General features: G+C 43.1%; 1 protein-coding gene across 1 annotated transcript in view; it reads left to right on the top strand.

The window, feature by feature from the left end:
* Nucleotides 1–16,120, top strand: part of slc25a21 (solute carrier family 25 member 21) — a 110,485-nt gene extending 94,365 nt beyond the window's left edge. The window contains exons 5-11 of the mRNA XM_069662175.1: nucleotides 5,613–5,679; nucleotides 6,426–6,485; nucleotides 11,083–11,190; nucleotides 11,278–11,442; nucleotides 14,353–14,534; nucleotides 15,548–15,600; nucleotides 16,057–16,120. Of these exons, the coding sequence (XP_069518276.1) occupies nucleotides 5,613–5,679; nucleotides 6,426–6,485; nucleotides 11,083–11,190; nucleotides 11,278–11,442; nucleotides 14,353–14,534; nucleotides 15,548–15,600; nucleotides 16,057–16,118 (697 nt within the window). The 3' untranslated portion in view covers nucleotides 16,119–16,120. The remainder of the gene's footprint in view (nucleotides 1–5,612; nucleotides 5,680–6,425; nucleotides 6,486–11,082; nucleotides 11,191–11,277; nucleotides 11,443–14,352; nucleotides 14,535–15,547; nucleotides 15,601–16,056) is intronic.
* Nucleotides 16,121–19,331: the final 3,211 nt, after the last annotated feature.

Here is a 19,331-nt window from a genome sequence, read left to right as displayed (position 1 = left end):
GATACAATATGCATTTCAGCTTGAAAAATATCTTTTCATGTCTGTTTTTGTCAATACATCACATTAAGGCCAAAACAAGCCGTGCTTTAGCTTGAGCTGCTGAACAAACCAGCGTATAGTCTCCGATATACGGGTTTAGAGTACTAAAGCCGGGAAGGGACCATACTTTGTCTGAATAAATATTCAGTCTTTGGATGATGTTTCCAACACATTCAGAATCATTGCAGTGCAATAATAGCAGGCGGCACGCTTTAAAATATGTACTTAAAGGCTTATTATTATGGTTTTGTACGTCTCTGTAAATGCAGCACAGTGCTAACAACGGTTCTTACAACATTCCTTATCAGCCTTGGAACGCAAACCATTTCCAACCCCAAAATATACAGCTCCGGAAAAAGTTAAAAATGTTCCTTAAATCAACATCTCTCTCTACATGTCACGGCCGGCCCAATCCAGATCTGAACCCCACTGAAAACCTCCTGAATGTGATCAAGAGGAAGATGGATGATCACAAGCCTTCGAACAAAGACGAGCTGGACCAAGAGCGGCCTAACGTTAATCCACCACATATTAATTTCTGAAGTTAAAACATGAGTATTCTGTTGTTTAAAAATTAACGTGAACTTATTTTCTTTGCACTATTTGAGGTTATCTTAACCAGTCGTCATTTTCTGCAAATAAAAGTCCTGAATCTAAATATTTTATTCATTTTACACAAATCTATAAATAGCTCTCTTTTTTTTGCAGTGGTCTCTGAATTATCGCATGATTGAATTAATATCATAAACATGTGACCACAAGTAGACTAGTCTCAGTAGCCCTGTCTGTGCTTGTAACCCAAAGCCAAGTCATTCTCACTGAAGGGGCGGCTTCTCTAAAGCAGGTAATGAATACAAATATTCATTTTAAATAAAGCTAAATAACTTCCTCCTCCAGCTTGGCACTGTGTTTTTAAGGCAATATTACTTTGACAAGAGGAATGAGTGAATTTGATGAGGAGTATTTTTCGCTGCAGAGTGATACACACTTGCTGCTGTAGTAAGTATTAACAGTAGAAGGATAATATAGATAATAGATATGCTATGTGCTTTGTTCCTTTATGTTAAAGTTGGTGGAGCAGACGCCCCATGTGCAGAGGCTACAGTCCTGGACGCACTGATCGCAGGCTGGACCCCCTGTCTGCCGATCATTTGGTGCATGTCATCCCCAACTTTCTCCCCACACTTCCTGTCTCTCTTCAGCTGTCCTATTTAAAAATGGCAAAAGCCAAAAAAATAATCCTTAATAGAAAACATGTCGCTCAGGGATCTGTAAAAGCAAAACTCGGAGGGATACGTGGCATTGCAAAAACTGAACACAAAGAAGGCAAGAAGAGGAAAATGAGACGCATTCTGGCACTGCACGAGCAATCTGTCCCAATCTTCTGTCCCAACACAAAAAATGTGTAACTTCTGTTTTTATTTAGAACAGAATAACTCAACTCTTTTTTCTGCTCCTTAAAAGTGAACCTTAGGAATATACTGTATCCTTCCACTGCACTCTGTAGTCCCTGATATCTTGAAGTGTGACCTAACGATGTGTACCACACTGCAGCATCGGTTTCACACATTAGGATGTATTGCCCAACATGAGTGTTCAGGATATATTTAACCTTTGTATTACATAACCTAAGCCCCCTGGTTGGTTAATTGTGTTTGGAACTGCAGGAAGGCGGAGGTCATTATTTCATTTAGCACCTTGAACACATGCATTAGCTCCAAAAGGTGATGAAAGATGATGTTGTGTTAGTGTTTCTCTTGTTTAAGGATTTAGACCTGTTGTACCTGTTTCACTTTGAGGCAATCCCCTTAAAACAACATTTAGGAATGAGAGCAGGAGAGAGGCAGCTCGCTGCTGGCAACACACTTTCTCTTCACTCATCAGGTGTGTTTCAGCCAAAGACGATCCTTTTCTCTCACATTTTCTGCTGCCTACTAACTTCCTGGGTCAGTGGGGTTTGATAAATATAGTTCTGACAAAAGAAAAAAGTTTAAAAATCGATGAAGTAACTGTATAGTTATGTTTGATCGCCAGCTTGGCCGACCTCATCTGCCCGGCCTGCTGTGAACTTCACAAACTCAAACAAATGAACTATTCCGCCCATGTTTTCACTCAATGTAAGAGAGGGGAAATGCACGTGTATGCACTTCTGAATGTATAGGAAACATGCTTGTGCCCTCTTTTCAAAACAGAAAACATACTACTCTCTTATTACATGCATACATGGAAGACTGACAGGTGTTTTGGGGGAAACCGCCACTAAGATAATTATGTTAATTAACATCAACAATACGGCTTTTTAAGGTTTTTATTTAAGGGTCCTGTGAGGAGTTCTTCACTGGTTATGAAACAGAAATGAATTCAGGTTACTCTACATGACATAAAAAAGCAAACCAGACCATCAGCGACAAGATTATTTCTATATAGTTATTTTTAATGCCTAAAACTGCTGGCGGGGGAGGGGTAGGTGTCAGACGAAGCAATTAGCTGCATGCTGCCTTTGTTTACGTTTACCAGGGCAAACATTTAAAGTGAGTTATACATATGAGTGTTAAAGAAAGCAGGATGAGATTTTTTGTTAAAAACTACCTCTTAAAGATCCTGTGAGGAACTTTGGGTTTGTGTTGAGTTTGGCGCCCCCTGTGGACAAAGCCGTACCTCTTATCTTTTTCTGATTTTGTCCTGTACACATTTAAGTTGTGTTTTTTAACAAAAAATCTCACCGTGATGGACAACACTTTAAGTTTTTGCCCTGGAAAACGTAAACAAAGGCAGCGTGCAGTTCATCACTTCGTCTGACACCAACCCCCCCGCCAGCGATTTCAGGCATTAACATAGCTATATAGAAATAACCGATCTTGTCGCTGATGGTCTGGTTTGCTTTTGTAGCTCATATAGAGTAATCACAATTAATTTCAGTCTGTTTCATAACCAGCGAAAAACTCCTCACAGGAGCTTTAAGCATGTACAGGACAAAATCAGCATAGAGATAAGAGGCACAGCTTTGTCCACAGGGGGCGCCGAAATCAACACAAACCCAAAGTTACTCACAGGAGCTTTAAAGGCAACATTAACTTCCTCTCTTGTTACTCTCCCCTGATTGAGCCACTTCAATAAAGTGTCTTTCATATAGAAAGAAGTGCAAATTCACGATGTCTTGGACTGCATACATGAATGCATTAGAGCTCATGCATTCACACACTCTACCTCACAAACATGAAAGGTGGCAGGCTATTTCACATCTATTGAAAACTAACTCTTCTGTGTTTAATGATACTTCCCGCAAGTGCCAACGGCAACCAATCAGTTTGTTTTGTGTATGAGTGCATCTGCCATATCTTCTTTTTGCCAGCTGGCATGATCAGTTTACCATCCATGCTTTGGTGCACGGCCAACCTTTTCACACAGTCTATTTGGAAGGGTTTGTTTTATTGGCCAATCCCATTGACTTCCCCCCTTTCAGCAAATTGGCATGAACGAACACGTGCATACACACACTTGACCTCCATGCCAAATTTCAGCCTTCTATGGCATAAACTGTGGCCACCAAAGGGTTGGGCACGTTTTGGGACCATCAGAGTGATCTCTATAGAGCTCTGCTGCTGCTACATAAAATGAAGCTTTAAAATAGATCATTAAGACATATATGCACGCTTCAAAAACATCCGTATTTCTGTCCATTCACGGTGTAAATACCCTCCATGTAAAGGATCGCTTACAAAATAAAGTCTGTGTAAAATGTAAGTAAACATCCCTACATACATAACTCACTGTATCATGTTGTTATTTTTCCTGCCTACAAGCTTTAAATCACGTATGATTGAGGAAAGGAAAACTACCAAATTGACTGAAATTATGCAGCTACCGTTGGTACATCAAACGCTGAAATAAACTCTTAAATCATTTCCTCCACAGATTCTTGAGAACTTGTTTGCCCTGGCTTGTGGTTTGAAAACATATCTTGGTAGTTATGTTGCCAAACAGCAGCAATTTACTCTCTGTTTCCACTTTGTGTCCTCGGTATAAATCCTCAAACTCTGTATTGTCAGGGATTTGATTCCTGGAGTAAGTGCCAGTGCCAGTAAGTGCGTGTAAAAAGAGCAATTAAAGCTTCTTAAAGGGGTACTCCTCTTTTTTTACGTCTTTTAAAGAGGCTGTGTTTTGTCTGAGAAAGAATTACTCTCATCGTGTCATCAGGATTATCTCAGCCCGCGCTCGGAGAGCACTAACTTATAGCAGAAAGCCTTTTAAAACTGAGGGTGTGGAGTGTAAAAGACGTTAGTGTTTACAAGACAGGGAGGGACTAAATAGATTTTATAAGATGCATTATGGGAGATGTAGGATCCAGCTTTTTTTTAAACTTAACTCATTCTATTCTTTCTCCAGCCTTTTCAGCCCCGACTCTTGAAATACAGACTACAGACCTTTTTGTCTATTTTCAATTCATACTTTAGCTAATTACCTTATTATCTATTCATGCTTGGGTCCAAAAAGTTCAAAGACAGTGCATCTGTAACAAAAAAATGGCTCCTGACAAACTTTACAAAGCCTCTGACTGGCAGGATCCAAATTCGTTGGACATTTACACTTGCTATCACCATTGCTTACTATGCAGTGGACGACGCGTCTCCATCTGTTCTCATTGTACAAAATAGCCCCCTGTGAGGGCGATGGTGACGTTGCGCAGTAGAGAGTAGCCACTTTCACTCACCAACTGACACACACTAACACTTAAATAAAAAAACGACAAGATCCCACACGCCGGCGTGTTTAACATCAGAAAAGCTTCTTGTGTTGATCTGAGGTTAATGTTCATATGTACGTATGATACGTACGTATGTTCAGATATGTAAACTTCAATCACTGTAGTGATGTTTTAGTTACGTCTCCTCTCGCTGTTCCTCCTCTACTCTGCTAATCCGGAACAGCCGTATTTGTCAACAGAGCTGTCAATCATCCTTTTTACATCATCAAATAACTAATTAAAAATAAACTTGTCAGAAAAATGAACACTTGCACGTGAATAATCATGATAAGAACTAACTATAATGACAGAAACCATGTTTGATAACGACGTGTATTTTGATTTTACACTTTGACTCATGTCCCATCTGTTAACATGGAGGAGGCGGGCTTTATGACCTATACTGCAGCCAGTCAGCAGGGGGCGCTCGAAATGTTTTGACTTCACTTTAAGAGCTGTCATGTTCATCTTTTTATACAGCCTATGTTCTGACGCTAACAGAGTCAGAACATTTACATTAGTGGTAGCCATCTTGTTTGTTTACGAAAATGCCTCAGTGGGGGTCATTGTATCAAACCTGCCCCATATCTGCCAGAGCATGTCCAGAGCTCAGAGATTTGTCTGATACACCAAAGATATTCAGTTTATTATCACATATGTTTAAGTAACATAGCAAAATAAAAGTGTTGACTCATTTCTGTCCAACGGCAAAACGACTACATCCTGTTTGATGAAAACGTCATGGGGGAATCAGATGAGTCATAACAGTTGTGTAACTGTATCTGTCATTAGATGAGGTTGTGTAACATCTCGTATTTTCTTTCTACAGAATCTTTGGTTTCTACAAGGGAATCCTGCCTCCCATCCTGGCAGAGACACCAAAGAGAGCGGTCAAGGTGAGATTAACGACACGCATGTTGGTTCATGGCAAGCCGCTAAGCTTCTCGCGTCAGCCTCTGGTTTCACCGGGAGCTGCTCCGCTGCCATATGAAAACACTCGGACCGCAGTTGCTCTAACATGGCACACACATGTTGATTAAACACATGACGCCCTCCGCCTGGTCTACCTCCTCCTATTTGTTCTGTCGGCCTACCAAATATTGACTTACAAGCATTTACAGCAAGCCTTCCTTGGTTTTGGTGTTTGTTTGTAGGAAGGCTTAGCGTCTGTCGCTTCACACTAACATATACGTAACATATTCTGGGAACGAAGGGGGGGAGGGGGCACGGAGCTGCTCTGTAATGAGACGCTGGAGACGAGGATGTGTGGACTTTAAAAATAAGTACTCACACTGAGAAGATGGGGTAATCGCTCACACAGCGAACAAAGCTGGCTGATGGTGAGAACTGTCTGGAGCGAAGAATTAAAGCAAATTAAAGCTCCGATTAAGACGCCTCCGCTGGCGCTCTGCCCTCTGCTCAAATAAACAAATCAGTGGACGTGTCTCCTTTTTGATCGTGTGTGTTAGACTTCTCTTTTTCTCCAGTTCGACCTAATTATCATGTGCTATTAACAAGCATCAACAAGACCCCTGATTGTTTTTAATGTGGCTGCATGTACGTGTGTAAATGTGTAGAAATGAAAGTTCATTAACGCAGTCTGACGTTCAAACGCCTCTTTTATCCTGTTTTTTCCCCCCAGTTTTTCACCTTCGAGCAGTACAAGAAGCTGCTGAATCTGACCCCTTTGTCTCCCGGTGTGGTGAGTCTGGCACACAGAAACACCTGAACACACTCGCACCTGAAAAATAAACACGAGTATGAGGCATGAGCAGGAAAAGCGTCACACCCAGTGTCGAATATCAACGTTTCAGCTAAGCTGTCAAATGCTGTTAAAACAAGGAAAAATGCCAAGAATAATTCCAGCAGCTAAATAAATGAATGCAAACGTATCCTGTCATTGTGAGCCTGCTTCATGTACTAACGCACGAGTAGACTTCATTACACATGAATGTGGCTTCTCACCTGTTAACCCGAACTCTGGTATCTTATTGTTATACTGAGCTAAAGAAACAGTTGCTCAGTTTAGTTAGCTGGTATTGTGACAAGTCATTATGGGCGCTTTGCTTACTAAACAGAAGGTCATCTCATAATTGACAGGATCAAAGTAAACGTTTCAAGTGGGGATTAAGTTAAGAGAGGCTGCAGTAACAAATGTATACGATGTTAAGCACATATGAATGCATCCTCTATAACTCACCAGCACGCTTACATGTCAGGTTATAAACTGTTAGTGAGTCAACTTACATTAAAAAGCAATTTGGACCAATTTAGCGTGAAATGCATACTATTATAAAAATGTTACCTACCTGTCAGATTAAACCACATAGTAGATGCTGTGTGGATTATTTTAGAAGGTTGTAGTTGAAGTAATTGAATCATTTTAAATGTCAATGGGATTTTGAATTAGTGTTTCTTAAGGGCCTGTGTCCACTAACGGTGTTTTTGGCGCCGGCAGCGCCCACGACCTCAATTTCAGACGATGCTTCCTGTTGCTAGGTTACAACAGTTGTATGGTAGCACTGTCGCTTCTCTTCGTACTGGCCGTTCAGTCCGTCTGAAATCACTCTGAATGCTTAATATTTGCTTGTATTCAAGGAAATTTAATAAAGAAAATTAGTAAAGTAAACCGATGGCGCACACTACAGCATTCGTAGCCTTGGCTGATTTGCAATGCCCGTCCTTGATGGGCCTTTAAAATACATAAAATGAACGACCAATGCACAAGAGACTGTACAAAACAGACTCAACCATAAAACAGAACAATACAGGATACAAAATATCCTACAATAAAACTTAATGTAAAACAGGAAGCACAAAATCAGTTCGGTTTGAGTTTAAAATGCTCCCAGTCAGGGTCCAGTTTGAGCTCTGCAGGTGAGGCGTTCCACATATTGATCCCCTGAATAGAAAAAGCGCTTCATCCAAGTGATAATCTACGAAAGGGCACCTTGTAAATGAGTCGCATTAGCAGCTCTACACTTGGAAATTGTACCCTCGAAAAAACAAAAGGATTAGCTTCTCCTCCGCTATTGTTGTCGACAAAGTTGATATCGTAAGTCCCGCCCCTTCTTTATTTTGATTGGTCGGTGAGAGACGAGTGACATTGACGAGTGTGGCAGTGTTCATAAAGTTGAACTATATTCAACTGAGAACGCAGCGACAAAAAAACAGCTGATGCCGAGGGCGTTTATATGCTGAGGCCGCTGAGCGCTGAAAGTGTTGCGTTGTTGACGGTAGCTCGGTCTGCAGGGACTTGGCCGTTTCAAGTCCCGGCACAGACCAAGCATGGAAATTGGGACTGGTAGCTGGAGAGGGGCCGCGTGATGCTTGATTTTTTCATGGGCTTCTTGTTTTGATTTTATTGACACTGAGCAGGTGTAGCAATTAACATGAGTAAATTTGACATTCAAATGAAATCTTCAAACATTTAAAGCTAATACAAACACAACTTTCCTGCTGGAATCTGAACTGTAAGTGTTTGGACAGTTTTGTGTGACAGTCCTGATTGATTTTAAAAAGTCTGGACAACAGGAAACACGCAAGAAATGCATTTGGGACATGTGGTGGTAATTATGAATGCACTAATGGACGTCCATTTGCTTCCATGCTTCCACATTGGAGAGCCATGTTGCCAGCGCTTTATAGACACCAACATTGTTACCACAGCAGCCCGTCAGATAGGTTAATGATGTCCTGACACACAAATCTGATCTGATCACTTGCAAATAACAGTGAGGACGGACTGCAGGTACATCACATTTGCTTCTCAAATCAGAACTTTAAGACAGCTGGGTATACTCTGTGTTTTTATTTACATTGTGCGTATAGTCACCTTTAACTCACAGAGCATTTGTTAGGCCACTTTTCTGCATCGCCACAACCTGCAGCTTTTATCTTGTAAACAACGGCTGAACTTAGGTCCTCACACTGAACGTAAGCTGAACTCTCCTGTTTACTTTACTCCACTGACACTTACAAAGAAGCTTGTACAAACAATACGACCGTGTGCCACTTGAGAAAAAGGGTCAACATTGCTTTGTGCAATTTTACTCTGCATGTATAGTAAGCAGAAAAACTATGAAGCTGGACCTGTGACATGCAGACAATACTGTCTGGCCAGTTTAATATCACATTGGCAGTCTGCATGAGGGACAGTAGAACATCGATAACATGCCAGTAATCCAAATGATCTTTCCCGAGCAAGATGGTTGTTAAGTCAGGTATTTGTTCAGGTGCATAAGCATGTTTTTATTAGAGATGTTCGAATACCTGTTTTTCCTTCCTGATACAGATGCCGAAACCAAGATTTGCATATTGGCTGATACCTGAGAACACTGATACGATTAAAAGAGTGTATGAGTAAAAGGAGCGTCGGTTTAGCTCACACGTTCAAATGTCAGGTTACAAACTGTTAGTGAGCAAAGTTGCATTAAATTGGGAACAATTTAGCTTGCGTTGCATACGATTATAAAAATGTGACATTAGCTGTTAAACCAAACCGATTAGATCACACGGCAGATGTGGTGTAGATTATTTTACAGGATTAAAGTTGTAGTAATTCCATAATTTTAAAAGCCAATGGGATTTTGAATACGGATTTCTTAAGGGCCTGTGTCCACGACCTCAATTTGAGACGGCGTTTACTGTTGCTAGGTTACGGCAGTTGTGTGGCAGCACTTCGATAAGTCTGTTTTAAATCGCTCTGTGTGCTTTATATTTGCTTTTATTCAAGGAAATTTAAGAAAGAAAATGTAAACAAATGGAAAGGAATCGTGTCCCGACAGCAACAGCCGCTCTACACCTGGAAATTGTACGCTAGAAAAAATGAAAGTATTAGCTTCTCCTCCATTTTTGTTGACAAAGTTGATATCGTAAGTCCCTAACATACAGAGGTTATAAGTTAGTGTATCCGATCATACATTGGCGTTTCCGACATTGGTATCGGAACAAATCTACTTTTTCTGTTTTCCCACAGATTAAAAGATGTGATTCTTATCAATAAGCTCGGGAACGCCTGAAACACCTTTTTGGCTGAGCAGTATATAATTGTATGTTTGCCTGACGGTCGTTAAATCCAGAGACAGGTTACACCACAGGCTGTGAATCGACATGCAGTTTCATCCGTTCTGACTAATCTGGTTTGTGTTACATTGAGTCAGACTTTTAAGCATAGAGATTTGCGTTGCAGGGGTGCGGTCACCACACGCCACCTATTCAGGTGGCAGCCAAGTGTCAGGCGTGATGGATGGCTTACCTGCAACGCAGAGCGGAGGCTGCCCCGGCACGGCGCGTATCCTCGTGTTGTTTTTACAACCAATGGTGGAGAAATGTTTACCTGTCCCATCCATCATGCTCTCTCCCCCCCTCCTCCTCCCTCCTTCTCTATCTCTTCATCTCCTCCTTCCTCAAGTGCTTCCAACCCCATTTCCCCCAGAGGAGCTAATGTATCAAGTGCAGCAATCACATCAGATCATTAGTGCGAGCGATTTAAACATCAGCTCTCTCTCTCTCTCTCCCCTATTCAGCGTGGCACAGCTGAATGCCTTCACTCTGATTAACGAGGACACACTCAGTAATAATACAAATAAGGAATTAAAACGTGGCCGGCTGGCTGTGTAAACATCACGAGGCATGTCTGAGAGGATGGGTCCCCGGGCCCTGACAGCAGGATAAAGAGGCAGGAAGAGTAATGAGCTATAGACACGTTCGTGACATGTTCCCATTACGCTCCTCAGTGCGCACGCACACACAAATACACTCTCATTCAGACCTATGGAGCCCAATGCAAATACGTGTAGCGTTTCAACGTCCTCTGTTCATTACATGTCCGGTGAATACACTCATAATTAGCTGGTGCACTTGTTTACTCTCGCATCACATGACACAAATTAATCTTGTTGGTTGGTTTATTTCTTCCTCCTTTTTTTCAATAATGAATCTTAAACAGCTTCCTCACATTCCTCCTCGTCTTTCATTCACCTTTCTCTCCCTCCCGTCTGTCATCTAACATTTTGTCGAATGATAACAAACACAGGTGTCTTGTGCGTCTTCAAACATTTGTCAAACGAGCGCACTGACAGACGTGACAGAAACAAATTTCCATTTTAAGGCGAGACAAAAGGACTCGGGGAACGAGTTTCCTGAAATCGAAACTGCGATTCAGCGTGACGCTCTTGTGGCAGGAAACAATCTGCCTCTTTGTCTTCATCAATGCGTCTAATCAGCTCCGTCTCTACCTAAATATTATCTCCACATTTCTCTAACTCACGTCCATCTCCTTCCCCCCCCTCCTCCAGGCGCTGTCTGTCGCTGGGCTCGGCGCAGGCCTGACTGAGGCTGTCGTCGTCAATCCCTTCGAGGTGGTGAAAGTCAGTCTGCAGGCCAACAGAGACTCCTTCAAAGAGGTCGATAACACAAAACACTTTCATTCATAACCTGTGATGTGTTTTGAGTAAGCGTTTGACATGTCCTCCTTTTGAATCCCAACACAGCAACCCTCCTCATTCGCTCAGGCAAGACGCATCATCAAGTCAGACGGATTTGGACGGAAGGGCCTGAATAAAGGGTTAACGTCAACGCTCGGACGCCATGGAGTTTTCAACATGATCTACTTTGGCTTCTACTTCAATGTCAAGGACGCCATTCCTGCCAGCCCGGTAATATTTCAACCAGAATCTCTGACACGGCTGCAAACACCACTCCTGTTCTTGTGCTGATAAATGCAAACCCACGCCTCTGACTGTCTCCTAACTTCAGCTTTCTTTGTGTTCATAACCTTGACTTCACCTAATTTTTCCTAACTCCAGGCTATACGATCCGCACGTGTCCCAGCCACCTCTCCACTGGGGAATTGCGAGTCTTTGACAGTATGATAAGTGATCCTGCCTGCCATGGCAAGGAGGAAGCTCAAAATCAGAGAGGAGCTTGTAAGATCAGCCCCTCTAATACCCCGTCTGTTTGCTCTTCATAACATCCTCAAAGTCTCACGTTACACATCCGGCAGCGCCTGATGGCCCAAACAAAAGTTAATTTTGTTTAACGGAAACGTTACCATACGCCCGTTCCACATGTACAAACCGGAGCATTAGATTAACCCCAATGAACTAATTGGAAGCAGACAGCGATACTATTTTGAAGAGGAGGTTACAGCAGGAGCCCGGGCCTTGCTATATTTTCTACATTTTCCAGTGACGCATGTTGCACAGAGAAGCAAGTGGTCATCCTCTGAATGATAATTATGTGGCCGGATGACCCAAATAGCTCTCTTCTTAGATTGCTGGCATTGCTTTTAGAAATGATCCGCCGGTATGTGCATTGATGGAATGATTCTGTTTGTGAGACGCTAACGACGGCTATTGTTGAGGCAGAAAAGTATAAATATTGTGGCCTCTGACGACTCGCAGGCCGAGCAGAGAGTGGCGCTCCTCCAAGCCCTTTTTGTCAGCAACATGAGCGATGAGCTTGCAACTCAAACATGTCTGTAGTCAAATCGTGGCGGCCCCGAGCTCAGGCTTCTCTCATATCAACATTTTACTCGCACAGAGGAGGCAGATAGCACACCGCCGTTGTTGGCAAGTGAATGTGTGAGGGGATGTTTGCTTAAGGCTGTTAGGAAGTGGGTTGATGGGTGTACTTAGGCCGGGGGTGTTTTACCCCCTTCCCCACATCCCACTTGAGAAAAAAAAGAGAGAGAGAAGTGGGATTAGCTGTTGATTTACCTCGGCTCTCAGGGTGTCCAGCCGCTTGAGAAAGGCCCGGACCAGAGAGGCTGCTGTCATTTGTAAAAATATCCCGGCCAATTAGCTGTCAGAGCTCTCTGAGTCTGGGCTTCTTTGGTACAGTAATACCCCTGTGCCGAGTCACAGCCCAATTACCCAAATTGTCCCCATATGCCTCCCCAGTCTGCCTGCATGCACCCTGTTTATAAATCCTCCGTCCTGGCTCCCCGAAGAACATGTGCTTCTGTTCAGCCAATCAGAGTGCTGCACCGCAGCCAGGAAGCACTAATCTGCCCCCCGCTACCATAAAATGATCAGGGCTTTCATGGCAGCTTTGCAATCATATGCACAACCCCCCTCGGGCCCCCCCCCCCACCTTTGCTTACATTTATATACACACAGAGTCTCTCTATTTACTTTGTCGACTCCATGACGCTACACTCTCTGCACTGCTGTACCTTGTATTTATGTTTTCTGCCATTACATTTAACACCTGTGTGTGTTGCAGAGTACTTGTTATGAAAGTACATGTTTAACTACATTTTGCAGTTAATTACTTGCTGTTCAATTACCTTTATGTATATATGTAGTTAACTACTGAATCTAGGAAACAGTTTTGGGTTTTAAAGGAAAATGTATTTTTATTTTACTGTTGCATCTCTTGTGTAATTAAGCCACCTTTGATTAGCCCCACCCCCTTTTCTTCTATCCTGTGAAAGTATGCCTGTACATTTGTCATTAGTATTAATTGTTAATATTGATTAAGAAATGTTTGATGACTATTTTAGAAGACACTTGCGAAGCTCAGTAATCCTGCTGGGGTGCAGTACCCCAATCTGAACACTAGTTGAATTTTGACTGACGGACACTGTAAACTAGGGCCGTCACTTTCCAATACAAATTCGTTATATCGCTCGAACCTGGTGAAATATTAATAGTTCAAACTGTAATGACCAAATTCAAAATTGAAGCGCAGCAGATAACGCTCGCCCTAGAACAAAACAGCTGTCCAGGGTCCCAGAATGCTTCACGTTTAAAGTAGCGTGCCTTGTATTCCAGTAGATAGCGATGATACGCTGCTGCAAACCAATGGAGGAAACTAACTAGCCAAGCCGCTGTTAACCTTTCCTGCATCAGCGCTCGGACTGTAGTCAGAAAGCACGGGGGAGACTTATTGTTGTTCGGCTCCAGGGCCGAAGCTGTAACTAGCTTCGGGGCTAACTCCCGTCACTTTGATAGGACAGCAGCTTACCTAGCCTGACGTCGTTGTTCGGACGAATTCCATCTCACGTTGAATTTGTTCCAACTTGATTTTTTGGAAAAGTGACAGCCCTACTATATACATGCACTCTCACATGAATAGAAGTGTATTTTTTATGGGTCTTTTATGTCTTTATTTATCGAGAGGGCAGTGGATAGTGTTGGAAACAGGGGTTGAGAGAAAGGGGGATGACACGCAGCAGAGGGCCGAGGGTGGGAGTCGAGCCCGGGGTCGCCATAGCGAGGACTGTAGCCTCAGTAGATGTAGATGTGATTAAACCGCTGAGCTGAGCTGACGCTTTTTGCCTTGGGAACTTTCTTTTGCTGGTTAGTGCAGTTTGTTTAATGTTTTGTTATAATACCGTATCAGATGAACATAGTCAGTCTGATAATTTTCTACGAAGAACTTTGAAAGACTTTTCTAAGAGCTTTCATTAACCAAACCTCTGCACGTTGTAGTTCTTCCAGTGTGAAGTAGTTTTTAGCTGCCAAAGTTAAGCTTTTAAAGTTTGTTCGCCAACACCTGAAATGTTTCCAGGAAAATGTTATTTTGTCTTTTTTAATCCCGGATCTCCTCTTCTTCACCAGAACCCGACCCTGGAGTTCCTGAGGAAGTTCACCATCGGACTCGTGTCAGGGACCATCTCCTCCTGCGTGAACATTCCCTTCGACGTCGCCAAGAGCCGCATCCAAGGCCCCCAGCCTGTGCCCGGAGAGATCAAGTACCGCACCTGCTTCCAAACCATGGCGGTGGTGTACCGGGAGGAAGGGTACGAGCAAGTTGTGTGTGGGGGGGGGATGGGGGTTCTGGGATCCTCAGGAAAAAATGTAAAAACACTGTCAACGGTCCGTCCAAGAATTAATGAGGCACTTTGTGTGCTTTGTAAGCAATTCATAGTTGGTACTCTGCCAAGCTGGCTGTCAGGAAAGACAAATGCAGCAGCTGCAGCTACAAGTTAGCAGCGTTTGATTGTGTGGTGTGACTTCCCTGCACTAACAAATGAGGAAGTGCTCGAGCAGCTTGATGCAAGGCTGTGATCCGATGACTGGAAACCAAATAGTGACGTTACTTTCTGGGCTGAGTTCCCCTCGTGTGTGATCATACATTTCTGCAGTCTGTCAGTCGTACAGTAAATGTTAACATATTTCCAAGCCTCAGAGAATGACAGCTCTAAATGGAAGCTTCAAGGAAAGATGTATGTTATGTTAGCAATTGCCCTCGGCCGTCCACTTTCCCCCCATGCGGCTCCGCGAGACAAGGGCCAGCGAGATGTTTGTAGTTAGTGGACACAGGAGCCCTCGGGGGCATGCTGCAGGAACGCCACTGAAACGTTGTCGTCGCAGGGGTGCGTGGAGGGTGCCCCCGCCGCCACATCCAGTCCCCCGCTCTAACACAACACAGTCCCAGCTAATTAGTGGTCCCTATGGGAGACGTCGTTAAGCAGACCCTAACGAGCCGCGCGGCGCTCCACGGGTCAATCTAATCAGACAGAGGGCCAGGGAGGAAGTGGGTCGAGCCTTATTAACGCCATCACTGGCGGGGGCAGGGAGCGGGACAGGGAGCACGAGGCGGAGGCGGGCAGCCGCTGATCACCTTGAACGCATTAAGGGGCAGGTCCTCGCCGACGCTGGCCGTTAGACCCCGACTGCATGTACCTGAGAGGGTGAGAGACAGGCAGGCCAGCAGACAGACAGCCAGGCAAGAACTCAGCGCCACACTCACACATGCAAACTGTAGTATTTTGTAAATGTATGTCATTAACATCTTTTCTCCTTTCTGTAGGTACTTGGCACTTTACAAAGGGTTGGTGCCCAAGATAATGAGGCTTGGACCAGGTAACAGGAAGAGTTCTTAACACTGTTATTAAAATGATCCTTGTATTTACAAAGTTTCCTGTTAAAACAGACACAAAAAAGTGACTTTTGAAGTGGTTTTTGTTTAATTTATATATTTTAAGTTTTGGAAAATAGTATTTTATGCCCAGGAACTCCGAAATTATTAATCCTGACAGAGTTTCCAAAGTAATAAATTCACCTTTGCAGGGGTGAAAAGGGCAGAAACAAGCACGACTTCCCCCTCAGACGTATTATTCCTTTTTGTTTCGTACCATGTAGCCAATAACAAGTTTACTAATTTTTCTTAGATGTTTGCGATGTTAAAATGGCCGTCTATAATACAGTAGAAGAGTCAAGTGTCTCAAGTTAGCCTCTTCAGATCACATGACCCTGAAACTCACTCATTGGTCGGTTAAAATAAACACTGACTCACTCTTGCTCTGTCCGTTGTTACAGGTGGAGCAGTGATGCTGCTGGTCTATGAATATGTGTCTGGATGGCTGCAGAGAAACTGGTAACAACCTAACAGATAGGGGAAAAAAGGAACCCACAAGAGTGCCTTATGGATGAAACCTCATTGCCAAATGTTCTCAACTGACTCCTGTAATGTCAGACAATATTAGTTAAATTAAATGGGTTTTTTTTACCTGATAAAAAAACTGCTCTTCTGCAAAATACCAAACCAGCATTACAATAAGTCTTAAAATGCAGCTCTGCAGGAAAAACTACAACTTCATGTTAGTGAGCTTTTCAGGAAAACAGCAGCACTTTTTAAAAACACATTTCCAGTAGAAACAGATTTTAAGTGAATTATAAAGTTTTAAAAGCCTTGAAAGCTGAGGAACGAGGTCCTACATGTTGGTTAACCACACAACAGATTGATGCATTTCGTGCTTTATTTCCGTGCCTTCCTCGCTGGTTTAAAGTGGGCGGGGCTCTGTTGGTTTAAAAGAAATGATGTCATGTACTTCTGTCGGCCAATCAGTCAAAGGTTAAACAAATTTGGATCCAAATCTGACGACAGTTTGGGGTTGTTTTCATAACTCAGTCAAATCTGAGCAGAACACACCCACACGCAGAGTTTTTGAGAGTTCATCTCTTCAAGAATGAAAATGTAGCTTTGTTAGCTTAGCAATATTCAGACTAAAATGAAATAAAGCGACAATCACAAACCACTAAATCCTCAGTATAAAGCTGGACAGTGCTTTTTAGAAGACAAGACAAACATGAACTGCGTTCATGAGTCTCACATCCTTTAAGCAGCCTGCCCGGAGCGCTGATGCTCTCAGTGGATCCGCTGTTACCATTAAACATCACTTTTATCAGTAGATATGAACGGTTCATGGAAGAGCAACTACAGTGCACACGCACACATTTACTTCATTTACAGGAACTCATACTTGGTCGCAAACATATACTGTGATTAAAACCGTAGTATTGAGCTTTACAGTGTATACCAAACAGCCGCAGCATGACTGTCTTACACGATGATGTTATTAAGACCTCGTTTTTAATGGAAATCTTTTTGCATGACTGATTTTTTAGGCGCCTTATTTTAGATTGGACTGTTATCAAATCTATTTTTCAATTATTGGTATTATGAGATTTTGTAAAATGACTTTCATGTGTTGGTAACAAATAAAAAGGAATCAAATTAAACTCCTCACTTGGGTCCTCACTGGGTGTGTGTGTGTGTGTATGGGTGTCCGTGTGTCGTATAATGGGGGTGTGTTAGGCAACTGTTTTGTACAGTAATGGGACGATATCAGATTTTTTTGCACACAGTGATAAACATTGAGGGTTGATTTATTGTGGTCATTTCACATACTCGGGATAATCGTTAATATCCTCACATGGGTGTCATCAAACGAACAATACTGCAGACATGCATTCCTTTGACATGCATGCTTTTATTTATGCAGAGGGACTTTATGATTCATGGTTACCTTATATCTTGTTTTTCATCGAATAATACACTAAAATAACATCTTGGTCCTATCGGGTATGTTGTGATGTTTTACTGCCCTTTTAAAGGGGACGTATTTTCTCTTATTCTGTGTTTTTGAATCACGTTGGTAAAGTTTGTTTTGTTTTTAAAAAATTTTAATTTAATTATTTTTCAGAGCCTCTCCTTCCTCCTGAAACGAACAAGCCGTTTGGCCGTTCAAAGGTCAGACCTTAGCCACCATTGGCTGACAGTCTTTGTGACCACGTAGCCCCTCCGGGAGCGGCCCGCAGTCCCTCCAAAGTTGTAGAAAACATGGCCGCTCAAGTATCGGTTATTCGGCCTTATATGTACGAGCCAGAATCACCAGGAGGTATCGGAATGGTAAGCTGAACTCTTGACAATGACTTGACTACAAGCTAGAGCAAGAAGGCAGCCTGAGGTGAATGACGCTGAATGATGATTGGTCGAGCGAGGTTCTACATAGAAACCTGCAGCTGTTCTGAACGGCCCATTTCAGAGGCGACCTTTTTAAACATGTGATTCTGGAAAAACACGGTGTTATGCATTTTTCACTTTTTCACTGGGAAAAGATACGGCCCCTTTAAGAGTTGAAAGCATATTTAGATTTTAATCTGGCTATTAAGGGGATTATTTCGGTAACATGAGACTTTCATATCCTCCTAAGCCTCGTCATGAAACTGCCCGTTTGTGTTATCGAGTGTTCTTCTCTCGAGGAGCGTTAGAGCTTAGCGTCGACTAAGGCGTATCACCTTCCGTCACTTTACCTTCTTCCCCCTCCTCTTCGTCTTCCGCAGGCTTTGTTGTTAAAGAACCTGTCAGCAGAATACGTTGCGTTCGAGTGTCTCTGTTCTCCCTCGGTGTGCAAGGGGGGAGTCGGTGCTCCAACATTGCTTTAGTGCAAGCTAAAACAACAAGCTCAAGAAATGCAAATGTGGCTGCAGGAATGGAAGGGGAGGGGGGGTTACCGCACACGTTCTCTCCCTCTGCCCGTCTATCTCTTACACAAATATTCACACACATCATGCAAACACACACACACCTGTTGCGCAGCCTTAGGGGTAGTGGCTGCTCTGTAAGATCATCTTAACCTCATCTGGTAGCCGCTTATACGGAGCCACGTTGGCATTCGACAGTCATCATTAATGTGGGAGTTTCTCTCTGCCAAAATGGAACGGCTCCTGGTTTTGTGCCCGGAGGGGGGTCTGTGGTGATAGACTAACAACTGCAGCCTGCAGACTGATGGAATTGTAAGCGTTTAACGTGTCCTTTCTGTAATGGAGTGCTGAATGCGCGTGTTTGTTTCAGACGTGACAGCTCGCAACATGTGCCGCGTGTATTGCCGGTAGCTGAGGCAACAGAGCCACCCTTCACCTGAATTCCCCGCACACCGCACTCATCATAAATCTTCAGCAGAAAAGCCCCCCTCTTCCTCATTTTCTTCACACCCTGTCCATGTATGTTCCACACCTTCAGCCCGTAACGTTTCAATTCAGTGGCTCGACTCTGACAAGCCTGAAAGCGATTGGGAAACAGATCTGATGATGTTCCGATGCCATTTTGTCCTTCCCCTTACTAATTATGATACAGAGCTCTGATCAGACACCACTGAGATATTCAAGATTTAAAAAACAGTGTTTACAACTAACAACTAACCATGGCTGTGATATAACTGCAATCTTTGTTGTACGGGCTGGCTCAGTAATCTAAAGGCATCCCAACTAAAAACAAGCTGAGCTCACGTTAGCCGCAGCTCGGTGACGAG

This window comes from Semicossyphus pulcher, unplaced genomic scaffold (assembly GCF_022749685.1).
Source record: "Semicossyphus pulcher isolate SPU_LCO1_2020_fin unplaced genomic scaffold, fSemPul1.0.p SCAF_14, whole genome shotgun sequence".
Taxonomy (NCBI): domain Eukaryota; kingdom Metazoa; phylum Chordata; class Actinopteri; order Labriformes; family Labridae; genus Semicossyphus; species Semicossyphus pulcher.
This window is presented reverse-complemented; position numbering and strand designations above follow the sequence as displayed.